This window comes from Monodelphis domestica, chromosome 3 (genome assembly GCF_027887165.1).
Source record: "Monodelphis domestica isolate mMonDom1 chromosome 3, mMonDom1.pri, whole genome shotgun sequence".
NCBI classification, from domain to species: domain Eukaryota; kingdom Metazoa; phylum Chordata; class Mammalia; order Didelphimorphia; family Didelphidae; genus Monodelphis; species Monodelphis domestica.
Window position 1 is genome coordinate 81,244,430 of NC_077229.1, and position 18,477 is coordinate 81,262,906.

At 42.2% G+C, this 18,477-nt stretch overlaps 1 protein-coding gene across 3 annotated transcripts in view; it reads left to right on the plus strand.

Moving 5' to 3' along the window:
- CPAMD8 (C3 and PZP like alpha-2-macroglobulin domain containing 8) overlaps positions 1-18,477 on the plus strand; it is a 181,068-nt gene that overhangs the window by 80,830 nt on the left and 81,761 nt on the right. For all 3 annotated transcript variants that reach the window (XM_056822282.1, XM_056822280.1, XM_056822283.1), the window contains exons 21-26: positions 203-356; positions 495-637; positions 9,016-9,067; positions 10,552-10,850; positions 12,719-12,944; positions 15,613-15,789. In XM_056822282.1, the coding sequence (XP_056678260.1) occupies positions 203-356; positions 495-637; positions 9,016-9,067; positions 10,552-10,850; positions 12,719-12,944; positions 15,613-15,789 (1,051 nt within the window). The remainder of the gene's footprint in view (positions 1-202; positions 357-494; positions 638-9,015; positions 9,068-10,551; positions 10,851-12,718; positions 12,945-15,612; positions 15,790-18,477) is intronic.

An 18,477-nucleotide genomic window follows, 5' to 3' on the forward strand; every position in this document is an offset into this window, starting at 1 on the left:
GACAGCTTCATCTGTCTCCTTTTATTTGGAGGTTTACATTTTCTTTCAAGTGGTTTGGTCTTATCCAATCAGCACATAGGTGCAGTGTTTCTAGCCCGCAGTCCATTTATGGGGTGGGTTAGATGTTTCATTGAGAGGTGCTGCTTGTGCTTTAGGGACCCTGAGATCTGCAGGTAATCCAATCAAAGGATGTTGTTTGCAGGTTTACGTGAAAATTTCCGTTCCCAAAGGCATAAAATTTGTTGGACATCCTGGTAAACACCATCTGACAAGGAAAAAATGTGTGGCACCGGGGGAAGCAAAACCCACTTCCATAGTCTTGTCTTTCAGTGAACTTGGCCTCAGCAACATCACAGGTAACGGTAACTCCCCATTGTCTGTGAGCTTTCACAAAGGGTCAGGGAATGGGTGGTCTTTCCGTGGGATGGCTCCTGAGGCTTTCGAGTCTTCATCTGTACATTTCTCTCCCTCCTTCCCCCCATTTGATTTTGCAGCAAAAGCATTTGCTTATGATGAAACAAACTGTTGTCAAGGCAATTTTCAGATCCCCAAAGGCAGCAAACATCCAGAGGATAATTACTTTGACAAAAGAACTCCAGTTGGGACAGATTACATCAGAAGTAGTGTCATTATTGAGGTAAGAAGATATACATACATGTTTGGCCAAAGCCAGATTTTCATAACGAGGAACAAAACTCCAGATTGTTTGGTCAGTGGGATGAATATACAAGCCCTCAGCAATTCCCCCAGGTTTCCACTGTCGCCTGTGCCAATTCTGGAGTAAAAGCACATTTGGAACTTTCTGCGTTTGACTGGTTATCACGGGGGGGGGGGGGGAGGGGAAACCCAACCAAACAAAAACAAAACTGTCTTTTGTCTAAGGGAACTGGGTGTGAGACAAGGAGAGATGCCTTGGAATGGGAATGTTCCTCTGGTCTGAAATAATTAGAGTTCAGGATTTTATCCACCATCTTGGTTTGACTCTTTTGTCCTCTGCGAGACAATGGCCCAAGGGGAGAAGCCCTGGACACTCTTCCTCCAAGACCAATGGACGGTCCTATAAATACGGGTCTCCATATTTGTTTTTATTTGTCTAATTTTGGGAATTGGGAAGGGAGATGCTATGTGATTGGAGTTTCGTGTATCAGGAAACAATCAGATGAGGACATTACTAGGAGAAGCCATGACTCTATGGAGAATATATAGGAAAAATAGAAAAGTGGGTTGCAGAAAGCATCATGAAGGTTGGAAGATGTGCGGTTTAATTCAAGGTTCTGTCACTTGAGCAAGTTACTTACACAAAACACCTTAATGAAGTGCACGATTTTCCCTTCTCTGAACTTTAGTTTCTGCAGAATGGAGATAAGACTACATGCCCCATTCTTTTCAGATTTTTGTTAAGTCTATAGGCTTACTCTTCCAGAGGGAGAGCTGTCCAACCTCTTCGCTACCCTTGCGCTGAATCCAAAGGGTCCCAGTCTGTGGTCTGGCTGCAGAGCCCAGCTTGGACCTGACTCCTAGACTCCTGGCCTTCCAGGGGCCCAGGCTTAGGTACTTTCTTCTCCTGCCCCTTTTCACAAAATCATAGCTTCCGACTTCCTTCACCCAAAATTAGACAAATAAAAACAAATATTGAGACCCTTATTTATAGGACCATCTGTTGACCTTGGAGGAAGAGTGTCTAGGGCTTCTCCCCTTGGGCCATTGTCTCGTAGTGGATAAAAGAGTCAAACCAAGAGCAGAGATCTAACTGAGAGAGTGAAGGTTGGGCCTTGGTCAAAGAGCCTGCTGACCACCCACCTGGTTTAGCAAGCCAGATCCAGGTACAGAAAGTCTCTACTTGTGCCAAAGCCTCTCCAAGGTGGTTCCATTCCTCTTTCCCAGAAGCAGGCCCCCCAAACTCTTCCATGTGGGGGATAACATTGGCCAGAGCCAACAAATTCTGTGCATGGTCTGGTCTCTTTGAAGAAAGAGATCAAATAAGATCATCAACCTCAAGCACATATATGAATGCAAGTTCCTCTTCTATATTCTCTAGTATTATAGGCATCACAATACATCTTTCATAAAATATTATTCTTAAACTTTTACAATAAAATTACTGACTAACCAACACGACTATCAAGAATGAGGAGGTGGAAATGATGCCTTCCAGTCATGTATTTGTAAGCACTTAGGATTTTTGAAAAGGCCCTTGAAATACGTTTCATCAGGGCATTAGTCTCCCAAAATTTGTCAGCTCTTCTGTGCACTTTGGTTTCCTTCTTTGTAAATCTAACAGTTATCACTCTGGCCCCCACGACCCAAAGGCCACATATACTACACTCAGTGTTCTCCAGAACCCTTAAAGGATTAAGGGGTCTCTAGTACCTGCCATTGGCTCCAGTCCTTACCAGTTGTGTTCCCTTTCTCCCACCTCCTCTGTTTATATTGACTTTATTTATGTTGGTTGTTATATCTCTTTCCTCTCCAAAAGAGTCAAACCTGTTAGCTTTGCTTGAGTGGGTGGGGATGGAGAGCACATTCCCTCTATTCAGCTCTTTTCTGTCTGACTCCAGCCCATATCCATTTTCCTCTTGTGTAGTAAGACTGAGACTGAGGGGTAGTTAAAAAAAAAATCTTGGAATTCTCATTCTAGTGCTAGGGAGATGCCTTGTTTATTGTTCACAATGCTTTTGAATCTCATTGATGTACTTTGTTACTCTGGCTCTCCCCAAAGCACTTATTTATTCTCTCACTGGGTCTTTCTTCAGCTTGCACACTTGAGCACATGCTATTATGTTCATCACATTAAATGGAAAAAAAAAGGCTCTACATAGTCACTGGGGTCCTTGACTTCTCACAAAGTCATAACCCTTGGTCTTGCCTATGCCTTTATCCTGGATAAGTTTGGCCTTGAGGAAGGAAATTGGCTGAAGGTCTGGGCCAAGATGCCATCAGTCATGCATTGTCCAGGTCCCCACAGAAGATCTGGAAGCCTAGTTCCAGTGAACCATTTAACAGTTAAATTTGCTTTTACAAAGGAATGTTTGCTTCAAAGGTATAGCAGGAACAAATATACAATCGTCTCTCCCCAACACTTGGAGGGCATAATAACCCTAGAGCCCCCTCAGTTTCTGAGAGGGGAGAGCGATTAGGTTAGTTGAACTCAGGTCCTATTTAGTGTCCCCCCAAGTTCTAAGTCCGAAGCCTTCCTGGATTATATGTTGGCACCCTAACTTCTGAGGGCTGGCAGCAACATCTGGCCTGGAATACTGTCTCCAGGGGTCACTGTGGCTTAAGCTCCCAGGTCTCCTTGTGCCCAAAATTGAAAAGGAAGAATAACCAAAACAGACCAAAAAATTGCAAGCCTGTTTCCTGGGTCCATGGAGAAGAAGGAGAAGGGAAAGTAGCCCTTCCTTCCTCCCCAGTTTGCTGCATGGTGTCCATGATGCAAGTGAATAGAGAGACTGTCCCAGATGAAGACAGTTTCTGTTCTGCAGTCAGTGGAAGGAAGCTGCTTCCACCCACCTGGGAGGGAATGTAGAGTGTCTTCCCCAGAAATAGGACCCCCATGTTCCTCGCATGGACATGTGCAAAGCCCTATTATATAAATATATATATATATATATATATATACATATATATATATAAGAAATATATGGAAACTATAGAGAAAAATAGAAAATTGCAATAATAATAATTGACCCTTATTTCCACGTGTCATTTAAGGTTTACAAAGCAACAACTCTATGAGGTAGGTTCTAGAAATATTAATTCCATTATATTGATGAAGAAGCTGAGGCTTAGAACGAGGGTAAGTGACTTGCTAATGGTCACACAACTAGTCACCACCAGAGGCAGCAAGATTTGAACCTAAGTCTTTATTCTTGGCCCCAGAGGCTTCCCCCTGTGTCATATTCCCTGTCCTTGAAATTGTGGAAGCAGAATTCTGTTCCTGGTTAGGAGTCAATCCAGGGGAAATGCTTTGAGCTCTTCAGAAATAGGGGGATGCCCTTCATGCAGACCCCTGAGGTTTAATCTGTATAGACGTTCTTCCTTTTGACTCAAATTTCCTCAGACTCCAGCCACACAGTCCATTTGGGGGTCTATCCTTAAAGCCTCTCTGGCTCAGTAGGCATCTGGGTGGTACAGTGGATAGAGAATTGGGTGGCCACCTAGTCTCAGACCCTTACTAGCTATGTGACCCTGGACAAATCACTGAACCCGTGCCTCAGTTTCCTAAACTATAAAATGGGGTTAACAATAGCACATGGTTATAGTGAGGAAAAATGAGATAATATTTGTCATATCATATGATGATATGATTGTAATATGCCTTAGCATAGGCTTGGCACCTTGATTAATGCTTGTTCCTGTTCTCTAGCTTGTACTTCATTAAAGTTAGACTGAAAAGCTACGTCTGGAATGGCATGAAATTTGTTGATGACAGGAGCTGGGAGAGTCCCTGGTCCTTTACTCTTTTTTTTTTAATAGAAAAGGATTGTGTTTTGTATGATTGTGTATGTATAACCTATATCAGATTGCTTGCCTTCTCACTGACGGGAGATAGGAGGGAGGGAGAGGGAAAATTTGGAACTAAAAAAAAATTTTTTTTTTAAGTTTCAAAATGTTTATATGTAATTGGAAAAAAAATAAAATACTTGAAAATAGATAGGGAAACCAAGGCCCATTGACATTACATGAACTGTCAGGGAACCTTTATATGGCACCAAAAGCTTTGCAAAGAACTTCACATTATTCTTTCACTTTATTCTCACTACAACCCTCATCAGCGAAATAAGGAAACCAGACCTGAAAGAAATACCAGACTTGCCCAGAGACTCACAGCCAGGCAATGTCATGCAGGATTTGAATTCAAGTCCTACTGTACCACATCCACCACAGCACAGAAACTCAAGATAGGAATCAGTGCAATCAGAAGGCACTTGACAGTTTTGTGGTCCCAAGCAAGTCATTTAACTCCAGGACCTCAGTTTAAAGTGAGGATAAGGGGGCAGCTGGGTGGCTCAGTGGATAGAGAGGCAGGCCTAGAGATGGGAGGTCCTGAGTTCAAATCTGACCCCAGACACTTCCTGGGCAAGTCACTTGACCCCCATTGCCTAGCCCTTACTGCTTTTCTGCCTTAGAACCAATACACAATATGGATTCTAAGATGGAAGGTAAGGGTTTTAATAATAATAATTTTAATAATAATAATTAATTAAAATTTAATTTAAAAGTGAGGATAAGAAGAGACCTACTGTTTTTAGAAGAACACTTTGCAAATTTTAGAGTGCCGTAGAAATGGGAATTGTTATTAGCATCACTGCCATTATTTGTGGAAGCACCCCAGGAGGAGACATTTTAGGGGGAGAAGAGAAGAGAATCCAATACCCCAGATTCCATACCTCCTTTTAAGCAGATTTCAGTGTCCCCGAATGTATCCTGCCTTAGGACCACAGCTACAATGAGGCTTTCTTCCCTGCGTTGCAGCTGTGTTGGAGGAACTGTTGTTATCCTTTGGGGATGAATTTTACAAATGTTTTCAATTAGGGCCATGGCCCAACCAGTCACATATTTCTTGTGCCGAACTCCCAGTTGCAATTGTAAAATGATTTGGAGAACTGTTGACTTGACATCCTGTGTTCATCTGGGCTGAATGTGTGATTATGTTAGAAATGGGGATGGCCACAGTCCCCAGCCACCAAATGGAAAAGGGTTCTTCAGATGGACAGGAAACAAACAGGAAGGAGAGCTTCATTTAAAACCTGTTGGCCGGTCATTTACAGAAAAACTATTTATTTGTACAACTTGTGTCCAAACTTCCCTTGTTTACAGCACCCAGACTGCCTGCACAGTGGCTTCTGGGTTTGCTTTGTGTGGGGGTGAGAAAATGTGCCAAGAAACTAGCAGAGCTCCCATGTGTCCGTGGTCAGGAATTTGGTTTGGGGAGCTTTCACCTACACCGCCCCATAGGATTTTTACAAGCTCCTAGTGAATATCCGTGCAAGAGCTTTATTTTCCATTTGTTACGTGCTCAGTGCTAAGTCACAATAGCCCAGAATAGGTTAGGGAGGAAGCAGCTATGGGAAACAGGATTGATGTCCAAAGACCCAAGTTCAAATCCCAGCATTTCCACTCAATCCCTCTATAATCTTTAGCAAGTCACTTTGACAGTCATGGAACATTAAGAGTTTTAAAAAGTCAAATCTGACCTCAGAGACTTCCAAGCTGGGTGACCCTGGGCAAGTCACTTAACCCCTATTGCCTATCCCTTACCACTCTTCTGCCTTAGAACCTATACACAGTACTGATTCTAAGATGGAAGGTAAGGGTTAAAAAAAAAAAGTTTAGAAAGGGACCTCAGTGGCCATTTGTAGCCTTTCCTCCCATATATCTCCAGTGAGGGGAAGGCCACTGTCTCCTATTGCGGGTCATTCCTCACTTTAGTAACTAATCATTAGGAAGTTGTATCCTGACATTAGACTTAAATTTGAGCTTTTGCAACTTCTACCATATGGCTTCATCTCCATGACCTTTCATTCACCATTCTGATTGCCAACCCCTGGATACTCGCTAGCTCGTCAATGACTTTTCTAAAATTAAGTATATTAATTAAATGCAAATTAGTTATAAATATTGAATTAAGTATGTTTGCTTAACCTTAACCAGACTTCACTTTTTCCAATGAAATTCCATGTTATTGGTTTCAGCCAAACATTCTTATCTTAAAAGATGTATTTTTGGGTTTTTGTTTTAGTTCCAAAGCAGAAGAGTGGTAAGGACTAGGCAATGGGGGTTAAGTGACTTGCCCAGGATCACACAGCTAGGAATGTCTGAGGCCAGATTTGAATCCAGGACCTCTCATCTCTAGGCCTGACTCTCTATCCACTGAGCCACCTAGATGCCCCCAACAAGATGTATTTAGATCCAGATTCTGTCCCCCAATGTGTTAGCTCTCTTTCCCAGCTTTGGGTCATCCCAAGATTTGATAAAGATGCCATTTTTACCTTTAACCAAGTCATTGTTAGAAGATATTAACTAGTCACACATCCTGGGGTCTTACATTCCACTGGATACTCTCTTCCCAGGGGACATCACAGCATTGGCTGCTCTTTTAGGACCTACATTCAATCAATGAAGCTTCCCTCTAATATCTAATTGGAACTAGGTGGCACAGTAGATAGATCACTGAGCTTGGAGTCAGGAAAACTTACCTTCCTGAGTTCAAATCTGGATTCAGACACTTACTAGCTGGGTGACTCCAGACAAATCACTTAGCACTACTTGCCTCAGTTTCCTCATCTGTAAAATGAACTAGAGAAGGAAATGGCAAACCACTCCAGTGCCTTGGCCAAGGAAACCCCAAATGGAGTTATGAAGAGTTGGACAGAATCGAAACAAGAGAATAACAACATTAACACATTGTCTAATCACCCTCTCTTCTTTTTTACTCTCTTTGCAATCTTGTCATATTTCTCATTCCCCAAAGACTTTCAAAGGTTACTGGTAAAGGCCCATTTCTTTTCAGTACCTAGAAATATAGTTCTTCTGGGTCAAGTGGCATCCACTCAGCATCTGAGGAAGCAAGGTGTTCATTTCTATTTTACATTTTCTCCTGTGCCTATTTCCTCATTTAAAAAATGAGGAAGTTGAACTATATGAACTATGTAGAAAATTGTTGTTCTTTTTTTTCCAGTTATATCTGACACTTTTTGACCCTATTTGGGGTTTTCTTGGCAAAGATACTGGAGTAGTTTGTCATTTCCTTTTCCAGCTCATTTTACAGATGATGAAACTGAGGCAAACAAGGTTAAGTGACTTGCCCAGGGTCACCCAGCTAAAGACAGATTTCAAACTCATAAAGTTGTGAAACAAGGATGCCCATTACCACCTCTATGATTTGACATTGTACTAGAAACACTAGCAGTAACAATTAGAGAAGAAAAAGAAATTGAAGGTATTAAAATAGGCAATGAGGAGACCAAGTTATCACTCTTTGAAGATGACATGATGGTCTACTTAAAGAATCCAAGAGAATCAACTAAAAAGCTAGTGGGAATAATCAACAACTTTAGCAAAGTTGCAGGATACAAAATAAACTCAAACCCATGAAGTTGAGTCTTCTGACTCTAGGCCTGGCACTCAAAGCACTTTTCCACCTAGCTGTCTTCCAGCTAAAAATCTTGTGATTCTATAAAAATTAGAAATGTATATTTTTAATGTAACTTGGAATCTTTATATGAGATGGAATAGCTATAGATACTGAGATATAGATACATAGGTATGTTACACACCCACGCACCCATATATATGATTGTAACGATTAAAATTAAATTATGAGGCTGCTAGTAGCTTTAGTAGCTTGATTCCATCAGAACAGCACATAGGGTGGTTCTCGCTTGCGCTCTTCTATCGGTGGCAAGCTTTGATCTAGGGTAATTACCTAAGCGACTCTACCTCCTTCCTACATCTCCCTCTCTTTACTATCGCCACTTTGATATAATAAAGCTGCTACAGTTACTAGCAGCCTCATAATTTTTTTTAACCATTACATGATCTTATGAGTATTACAGAAATTTGATGGAACAGCAATCATGATTGGAATTGAATATTCAAAGGATCAATTTGCTTCTAAAGCAGTACATATCTGTGTGGCTTTGGGCAAGTTATTTCCTCTCTCTGGACCTCAATGTCCTTCTTCTGGAGTGTGTCAAGGTTAGGTGGAATGCTATTTCAGGTCTTTTCTAGCTCAGATAGTCATTCTGTATCGTACAGTCCTTTCCTGCTGACACACTATCTCTAAAGCCATGGTATGTTCTCTGAAGCCTACTGGCCCCTTCTGTGATGGAAGCAATGACCCCATTAGCAAGGTGCCCTGCTCAGACCAGGGAGGCGTCAGGTGGTACCATTTTGGTAGCTGCTAAAATTCTGTGTCAACTGTAAGCTTAAATAAGAAACTGCTCCCTGTTTAAGTGCTCATCCCAATCCTTGCTCACTTGCTGCATTGTTTTGTTTTTGCTTTGTTTTCAGCCAGAGGGACTAGCAAGAGAATATACCTATAGTGTATTCTTCTGCCCCAATGGTAAGTCTTGGTTCTGACTCTAGCATGTAGAAAACATGTAATAAATGCTTGTTGACTGAATGTATTTAAAACACACACACACAACATCTCTATCAGACAAGACGTCATGCACAGCTCAGCATTCTTCCCAGAGGCAAATTATTCTCATCTAGATGGTAGCCTTTAAATAAAGCAAATTTGTGTTTAACTTACTCTTTCACTAAGATAACTTGACCTTTAGTAGCATTAAGTTGCTTGGCAAATGTTCACAATTAAACTATGCCTGCAAACCATATGTCGATTAGCTTAGCAGTAAAATTAGAAATCACCGAAAGACCCAACTTTCTTGAATGTTTGCCATAGGAAAAATAAATAAATGAATGAAATTAAAAAGGGGACAGCTGGGGAGCTCAGTGAGTTGAGAACCAGGCCTAGAGATGGGAGGTCCTAGGTTCAAATCTGGCCTCAGACACTTCAAATATACACCTTCAAAATCTTTCACCTTCAAAGAGAAAAAGAGCGAAAAAATGCCAGTGATGGTTCTGTGTAAAAGGAAGGGCTTAGCAACCTTCTTAGCAAAGGGAAATAGTGAGATCTTTTGGATGGATTAGCTTTATAAAATGAGTCCAAAGATCATTTTTATCAGCCTTCTCCTTTTTCTCCTCAGCCTGCCACCCCCATTCATGGCCCCAGTTCCTAACTGGATCAAATCTCTTCTTTTATCCATCTCCTCTAGAGATGCTTTGGGCCATGAAGACATGAAGAGAGAACACGCTACTAGTATGGTCTTTCTGTGGAGCTGAGATGGTATCTTTAGAGTAGTAAAGAATTTTTTTTTAGGCCAACACATCCAGTGTCAACATAGAATTCAGGACGTTAGCTGCCAGGGAGACACGGAGTCGAGGAATGACAGGGTATCTTCCCTCATTGGCTCTAGCATAGGTAGGTTTCAGAAAACATATCTTTAAAATCTCACTGTGGAATGACCTCCCAAGACAGGCCTGGTTCTTACAGAATGCCATTTCCATTGTTTTCTGAAGCCTGATAGAAGGCAGACTAGCCTGGCAGGAAATGTACAATGGTCCAAGGAAGCCATTGATACCTACCATTTTTAAAAGTCCATGTCTCTAGGGGGCAGCTGGGTAGCTCACTGGATTGAGAACCAGGCCTAGAGACAGGAGGTCCTAGGTTCAAATCTGGCCTCAGACACTTCCCAGCTGTGTGACCTTGGGCAAGTCACTTGACCCCATGGCCTAGCCCTTACCACTCTTCTGCCTTGGAGCCAATACACAGTATTGACTCCAAGATGGAAGGTAAGGGTTTAAAAAAAAGTCCATGTATCCCTCTAGTCTTCCCCTAAGGTGTTCTTCCAGTCCTTCATTGTGTTCCAGAAGCTCTGCCCATGAATTCCAAGCTCCAGTAGGTCCTGCTAAATAGGGAAGGAAGGCTTGAGGACAGGCTATGTGGCCACCATCTTGCACAATTATACTTCTTTTTTTTTTTAGAGAAAATCCACATTTCAACTCCAAATAAGTATGAGTACCAATATGTTCAGAAACCCCTGCGCATGGCCCACTTTGATGTTGCTGTGAAAGCCCACAATGATGCCCATTTTGCACTGTCGTCTGGTCCCCATGACACAGCAGAGATGACAGAGATTGTCATTGGCGGGCACCAAAATTCCAAGACATGGATTTCCTTGAGCAAAATGGGTGAACCTGCGACTAGTGTAGACACAACTGGAATTCTCTCTTGGGATGAATTCCGAACTTTTTGGATCAGCTGGAAAAATGGAATTATCCAGGTAATGAATTTTGGATGAAATGGCCTTGCTGCTTCTTATTTTCCTAGAAGGAGTCGAGGGACTTTGGGTTTTGAGCTGTCTTTTGCCATTTGGTACAATTATATAATCTTTATTCTTGCAGGATTGTAGTAAGAGCATCAAACTTAAAGTCAAAATCTTAGTTTAAATCCCAGTTCTGACATATATTGGCTTTGTGAATGTGTGCCAGTCACCTAACCTTCAAATCCATGTTCTTATCTGTAGAATTGGGACAATATTTGTACCACCCACATCCAAGGATTGCTTGAAAGGCCAGTTCTTAGTAAACGATTACTTTTGTTTCATGGTTTTCAGTTGTATCTCACTGCTTTGGGATCCCATTTGGGGTTTCCTTGGCAAAGGTACTGGAGTGGTTTGCCATTTCCTTCTCCAGCTCATTTTGCAGATGAGGAAACTGAGCCAACAGGGTTAAGTGACTTGGCCAGGATCACACAGGTAGAACCTGTCTGAGGCTGAATTTGGACTCAGGTCTTCCTGACTTGAGGTCCCATAAACAAGATATAAATGTAAAATGGTATTCCTTCACTAAAGCCCTCTCTTAGTGCCTCGAGGTATGGAAGTGATCTTGGGTTCTCAAAGATTACGCCATTTGAGAGGCTCATTACCTGTCTGGCTGCATGTTGATGCATTTTTTGACCACAGTCCCAAAGAATGGCTACCAAGTTGTAGGAAGATCATCCTGTGGGTCAGTGCAGGAGCTACCTCCACTGATGGAACTGCTAATGCTTGGACCATTATCACCACATCTGTTTCCCATCACCTAGTTTTATAAAATAATTTCTGAGCACTAAGGTGGGTGTGACTAATTTGGCAAAAATTATACAAATCACCCAAAGATATCATTGAGAACAGACTCCCTGATAGATAGCCCTGATGTTTTTCAAAGGGTATTTGAAACCTCTGCTATCAGAGCATGAGCTTAGTGTAAGGCCTTTCTGTCTGGAGAGGGTAGGGAGGTGGGGCCTGCCTTGGATGCTCCACGGACAAGCCTAACTAAGAGTAAAAGGTCATCCCATCCTCCAATAGCTGCTGGCATGGAGAGAGGGGTGGTTGGCCACAACTTAGGAAGGTCGGAAGGCCTTCTTCTAAGAGGTAGTAGAGGGGCTGTCCTCTGCCTTGGTGGATGGAATTAACCCATATGGAAAACATCATGGATCCTTGAAATAGTGGCACAAGGATCTCTAGGCACTTTGGGGACAGGGGAAGACCCTTACCTCATTACTGCAGTGCAGAACCTAATTCATAATAATATGGAAACAAGTTTTGATCAATGATACATGTAAAACCCAGTGGAATTGCTCATCAGCTCAGGGAGGTTGGAGGGAAGAGGGGAGCAAAAGAACATGAATCATGGAACCATGGAAAAATATTCTTTGTTAAGAAAGAGAAAGAAAGAAAGAAAGAAAGAAAGAAAGAAAGAAAGAAAGAAAGAAAGAAAGAAAGAAAGAAAGAAAGAAAGAAAGAAAGAAAGAAAGAAAGAAAGAAAGAAAGAAAGAAAGGAAGGAAGGAAGGAAGGAAGGAAGGAAGGAAGGAAGAAAGAAAGAAAGAAAGAAAGAAAGAAAGAAAGAAAGAAAGAAAGAAAGAAAGAAAGAAAGAAAGAAAGAAAGAAAGAAAGAAAGAAAGAAGAAAGAAAAAAGAAAGAGAGAGGGAGGGAGGAAGGGAGGGAGGGAGGAAGGAAGGAAGGAAGGAAGGAAGGAAGGAAGGAAGGAAGGAAGGAAGGAAGGAAGGAAGGAAGGAAGGAAGGAAGGAAGGAAGGAAGGAAGGAAAAAAAGAAAAAGAAGCCAATTCAATCTCTGCCCAGAAACATGAGACTCATCATCTCTTTGCAGGTAGGCCATGGGATTGAACCATCCAACGAGTCTGTCATTGTAGAGTGGGGACTTTCCAAGCCACCAGAGGTGAAGTACATTGGCTTCTCGACAGGTTGGGGCTCCATGGGAGAATTCAAGATCTGGAGGAAAGAGGAGACTGATGAAAACCACAATGAAGCATTTACCCTTGGAGTCCCACTCAATGTGATCCCAGGTTCAGAAAGAGCGACAGCTTCAATAATAGGTATCTTGTACCACTTAAAACCAATGGAAACAAGCAGCATTTCAATAGGTCCGAATTAGACATCCCACCAGGTAGAAGTCCCAAGTTCAGGTACTTTCCTTTTCAATCAGGCATCCATGAGCTGATCTGCTGTGTGGGGGGATTATTCCTTGGCAGTCCTCACTAGATCTTAGAGGCCAGAGTTGGTGATTATAATCACGTTCTCAAAACAGAAGTTAACCCAACTTGTCTGGGGAATTCCCATCAGTGGCTTCCATCTTTGCCAAATTAAGATACCAGTCCCCCAGGGCCCCTTTTGCCACGTAATGACCAACAGGACCCTACCAGGGACCGATAGTCTCTCAAGATCACAGAGGAAGGTAATGCTTATCTCCCAGAGGTAAAATACCTTCACCGCATGAGAGCAGAGTTGGTCAACCATTAAACACTGTTGAGATAGAGTTCCTTGAAGGATTGGGTCCTTCAGGCTCCTAAATAACCTCCCTCAATTATTGAAATAGATACCATATTTGCATAACTCCCTGGGGATGGAGCCAGTAAATGCTACCCATCAGCCTGGGGAAGCTCTTGCTGCTCCTCCTCAGTGTGAGGAAGCTGAAGAGGGGAGAGGAGGTCATAGAAGAAGCCAGAGACCCAGGTGAAAGTTCTGACTTCCACTGGCACACTAGCTGAGAGACCCTACACAGGCTTCTTAGAACTCTCTGATCCCCGAAAATGAGGAGAATTCTCTTTGCCAGCTTCCCACGTAGGATAGGCATAAGGAACATGCCCTGGGTATACCCCAAAGTGCCACATAGGGGAAGTGGCTGTTTTAGCAGCATGTTCTCCTAGCCCTTCCTTCCTCCCCGCCCCCCCCTTTAAACTTATTTGCCAGCTTTCTTCTTTTAGGTCTCACTTTGTGATGCAAATGTTTCAATAAGAATTTTTTAATTTTTCACCTGTGTAGCCTGGTAGTCTCATGACACACTCAAAGGCTGTTCCTAGTTTTTGTTTCCTGCTTGCTTCCACCTTTCCTTACTCTTTGGAATTTGGCTGTGGTTAGGATCCAACCAGCCGTCTTTAAAGTTTTTCTTAGTTGGTCCTGGACTTAGGGACCTCCGTATGATCCTTCAGTGGAACTTTTTTTCTTTTTTGTGAAGAAATGCTAAGAGGTAAGGATTTGAGTTTTTTCCCCCAAAGATCAACATCTTAAAGCTTTTGATCTTTCATGTCATTTTATGAGAGGGAAAAGAGAACAGGCTCAGCTATTTTAAAACCAGGGAAATTTACCAGGGCTTTTTTTTTATCCTTTTGGAAACCTTTCCTAGCCTTGGTTGGAGACTTGCCACCATTCCACTACATCTCTAGAATCAAATTCAAGGAATGACAAGCAGGTTGAATTCCGTTCAATACGATATTTCCTGAAGACCCCACTCTGTGCAAGGCCCTTCATTTGATGCCACGAGGCCTACAGAATTTGATATGATTTCTTCATTCAGGGAGCTTCCATTCCTCTGGGGGCGGGGAGGAAACAGAAGAAGAAGAATTCCGTTAATCAAGGATTTATGGAGCCTTTTATTCCTTGAATAGGGCTAGGCACTGAGGACCTAAAAACAAAACAAAAATCCTCCCTTCCCCGACAGGAGCTAACATTCAAACAGGCAAACACAGTAGCCTAATACAAGCATAGATCTCATAGCATTGTCCTAACCAGTTTCATGTCACAGTTTTAACCATGAGGCCACTATAACCAGAATGACCAGGAAAAGAGAGCTGGTCCAGGGCCTCTTGCCCACACCAGCCAAATCCTCCAACCTCTCAGTTGCTCCGGCAACTTGCTAGGGCTCTGAGACACAGAGAAGATCCCAGTCTGCACTGAGAGAGGGAGTTTGCTTTCTGGGAGTTCCCTCCACAAAAAATCATGGGTCTTGACCCCTCAAAACTCAAACATCTTTCACCACAACAGAAAGCTCTACTGAAATGTTCTGCACATCCCCCTCTAATGCTATTTCACCCAACATTGTGTTTCACAGAGCACACTAGAGACATTAAGTGGGTCATGCTTTTATGTGTGACTACAGTACGAGGAAGGATATGATAAGTGCTGTAAAGATTAAAATTTTGGGGGAAACTGAGGCAGGTAGAAATTAGTTTCTCTCTGCAAGGAGTATTATATTTTTAGAGTTTTATTTAAGATAAGGAATTTAAGAATATACAAGTAAGAGAAGCATGTGCTAGGTGGGCCAAGAGGCCCATTCAATTTTTACTCACATCATGAGACGTGTCTGCTTGCCAGCCGAAACAGGAAGAGAAGAGAGAGACCCCGACGTAGGCGGAGACCCTTTAAATAATAATTTGCTCTCGGCCCAGGTGAGAATTCAGTGTGATTACAAAGCATTCTGGGAAGTGAACAAGGACTTCTGGGGACTGGAGTCCTGGATTCAAGTCTCCATTTTTACAGTGCTTAAGGAAGTTGTCAACCAAATGTTGTTGGGGCTATTAAGAGGAAGGAGGCATTCAGCCCAGTGGAAAGGGTCAAGGAGTACTTCTTGGAGGAAGTGTTAGAGTTGTGCCTTGAGCTATGATTAGGACCATTACAGGCACAGAAGAGGGCAGAAGGACTTTCCTGGCAAAGGAAGCCTGACAAAAGGTGTGTGCTTAAATCTTGATTCTTTTTCTTTTCTGTTAGGAGATGTAATGGGTCCAACTCTGAATCATCTTGATAAGCTCCTGCGACTACCCTTTGGCTGTGGAGAGCAAAACATGATCCATTTTGCTCCCAACGTTTTCGTCCTAAAATACCTTCAGAAAACCAGACAGCTCAGCCCTGAGGTGGAGAGTGAAGCTACAGACTACTTAGTACAAGGTATCCTGCTGAGTCGAAGGCGGTCTTTAGAGCCAGCACCAAATATTCTCACTTTCCATTTGGTTCTCTCTAGGACAGGTATTCTGCACAGAACACATGCTTAGACTTCAATCAGCAGTCTTGGGATCCAAGGAAAGTAATATCCGGTGCATTAGAAAAGGGATAAATCAAGAACGATGGAGAAGGGAAGGCGTTTGATCAATAAGTATTATTAATCTTGTCAGATATCCTCCAGCAAGCTAGTTAGAGGGAGAGGTAGTTGAATGACTCTCAAAGGAAGAAGTCACTTAGTGGGGATGGAGGGGGCATTTGAAAGGAAAGAAGGATCCAAATTAGTCACTGAAAGAGATCATACTTTCTGAAGTGCATCTGGGTTCACAAATGCCCTCTGCCATTCTTTTAAAAGGCTGGATTTCTAAGCCATTCTGCAGAAGTTGTCAGTGTCCAGTGACTCTTGTGTGTATGAGTACTCTTAACCTGGACACAGACATGCCTTAAGGAAGAAGGAAGGACTCAGAATCTGTTATTAAGATGACCTTGTGGCATAGCCAATGGCCCCCTCCCCAGTAGTCTCTGAAGATTGGACTTGGGGCAGCTCAGTGGTACCACTGAGCACCAAAGAACTTCCTTAGGGAACCAGAATACTTATAGATATAAAAAGAACCATCCCTGGATACGTTGAACCCTCATAACCACATAGCTTCAGGTAGGAGGAGGTGCTACCTCACTCTTTCCTTCTCACACAAAACTCCCCATTTCTTGGCTGGATGCCCATCCCCTTTGTGGGCTAGAAGTTTAGTACTCACAGATCTGCTTTGGTCCCTTGACTGGGTTTAGCAGGAGTAGAAAAGACTGGGGTCTATATGAAGGATAAGGTGTGTGAGTGCTGCCTTTAAATATTTGACGGGCTGTCTTGTCAAGGAGGGATTAGCTTTGTTCTGCTTGACCTCAAAGGGCAAAACTAAGAGCAGGAAGGGGAACTTGCAATGAGGCAGATTTTTATTTTAATGTAAAGAAAAACTTTCTCACAATGAAAGCTTTCCAAAAGTGATGTGGGCTATCTTGGGAAACAGAGGGTTCCCTTTCATTAGAAGACCACATGGGAAGACTGGGAGACTTCTTGTTGGCAATATACTAATAATTCTTGATCCTGTATAGATTGGACTAGATAGCTTCTAAGTTCCCTTCCAACTCTGAGATCTTGTGATTTGGAGACCAAAATTTGGTTGGCATAAGCTGATTTTAGAAGAGTTTGCTGGAGGGTGATCAAGCCCTCTGCTCTGGCCTTGTCATCTTGCTCAGTGAAGTCTAGCATTAAAAGAAATCAAAGCAAATAGTGTTTATAAGCTACCTGACCTAAGTTTGAGATAGAAGCTATAGAAACCAACGGTTCTTCTCAAAGTTGGATGAATATAAGGATTTGTCTGTATTTGGATAAACAGAAATCTCTGGTGTTTTCTTTTCCCTGCCAATATCCCTCTGGCTTTCCATGATTTGAGTTTTTAGCAGGGTAGAGTTATAGACTCAAAGGATCAAAAAGTCTTCCAAATTTAAAGAGATTTCAAAGATCATGTAATCTACCCTGTCAAGCATGGTATCATGGGATGAACACTGCTAGAATCAGCAGATTTGGTCTGAAGATCTGGCTCTAACATTTACTGTGTGATATTGAGCAAGTCATTTATCCTACCTAAGCCTTAATTTCCTCATCTGAAAAATTATCATAAAAGCATCTGTACTACCAGATTCTTCATAGAACTATTATGAACAAAATGCTTTGTAAATTTTAAGTGCTATATGAATAGTAATTATTATTGTTATTCAAAAGAAGAATTCCCTCTATGTCATAAATCCTTGACAAAAGACCATCTGTCTTCTGTTGGAAGAAGCAATGATGAAATTCACTAAAAAATTAATGGTTGGACAATAATTTTATGCAATTATATGGTCACCAATATTATATCTTGAGTCAGAAATTTATTTACAAAATAGAGAGGAAACAATAAAGTAGAGAAATGTGAAAGGGCTAGAAAAGTTATCTATCCTATATTAATCCAGGCAGAGATTAATAAACTCTCAGCTAGGAAGGCCAGTAGTGAGTAATCATGCAACCTCCTCCAAGATGGAAGCTAGTCTCTCCAGAAACTAGGAAAGGAGTCAGCCTTTCACTCACCCCACAAAGTACTTCAGGAGTCAGAAGTTGAAGTCAAGCTCCAAGCCCACAATCCAAGCCACAGTCTCTAGCTAAGCTCCTTGAAGTCTTTCTCTAGTCAGGAGACTGTCTCCACAAGACTGATTCAGGTCCCAGGATTTATGGCTTTTTATGGTGACTTCTCATCCCTACCCCTCTTCACAGGGGCCAATCACAGTTTCCAATTTGCCTAGCACTGCCCAGGGAGCAGTGTTTATGGGAACCAATTCTCACCTTCTGGAGGGGTGAATACTCATCAAGAGGCTTCACAGATTCCTTGTTGATTGAGTTTCTGAGAGTGTAAACTCTGATCATAGAATTCACAAGTTTGGGACTGAGTTAAAAGGGCGGAGCTCTCTAAGTAAGTGACTTTTGAGTTCTCTAAGTACCTCTAGCTTCTCACCAAGTACTAAGTAGGATGTTCAATCTTTTGTTGATTCAATTCAAAAGTAGACAAAGGAGAGTTAATCCTGTCTTCACAATCTAAATAGGGTTAC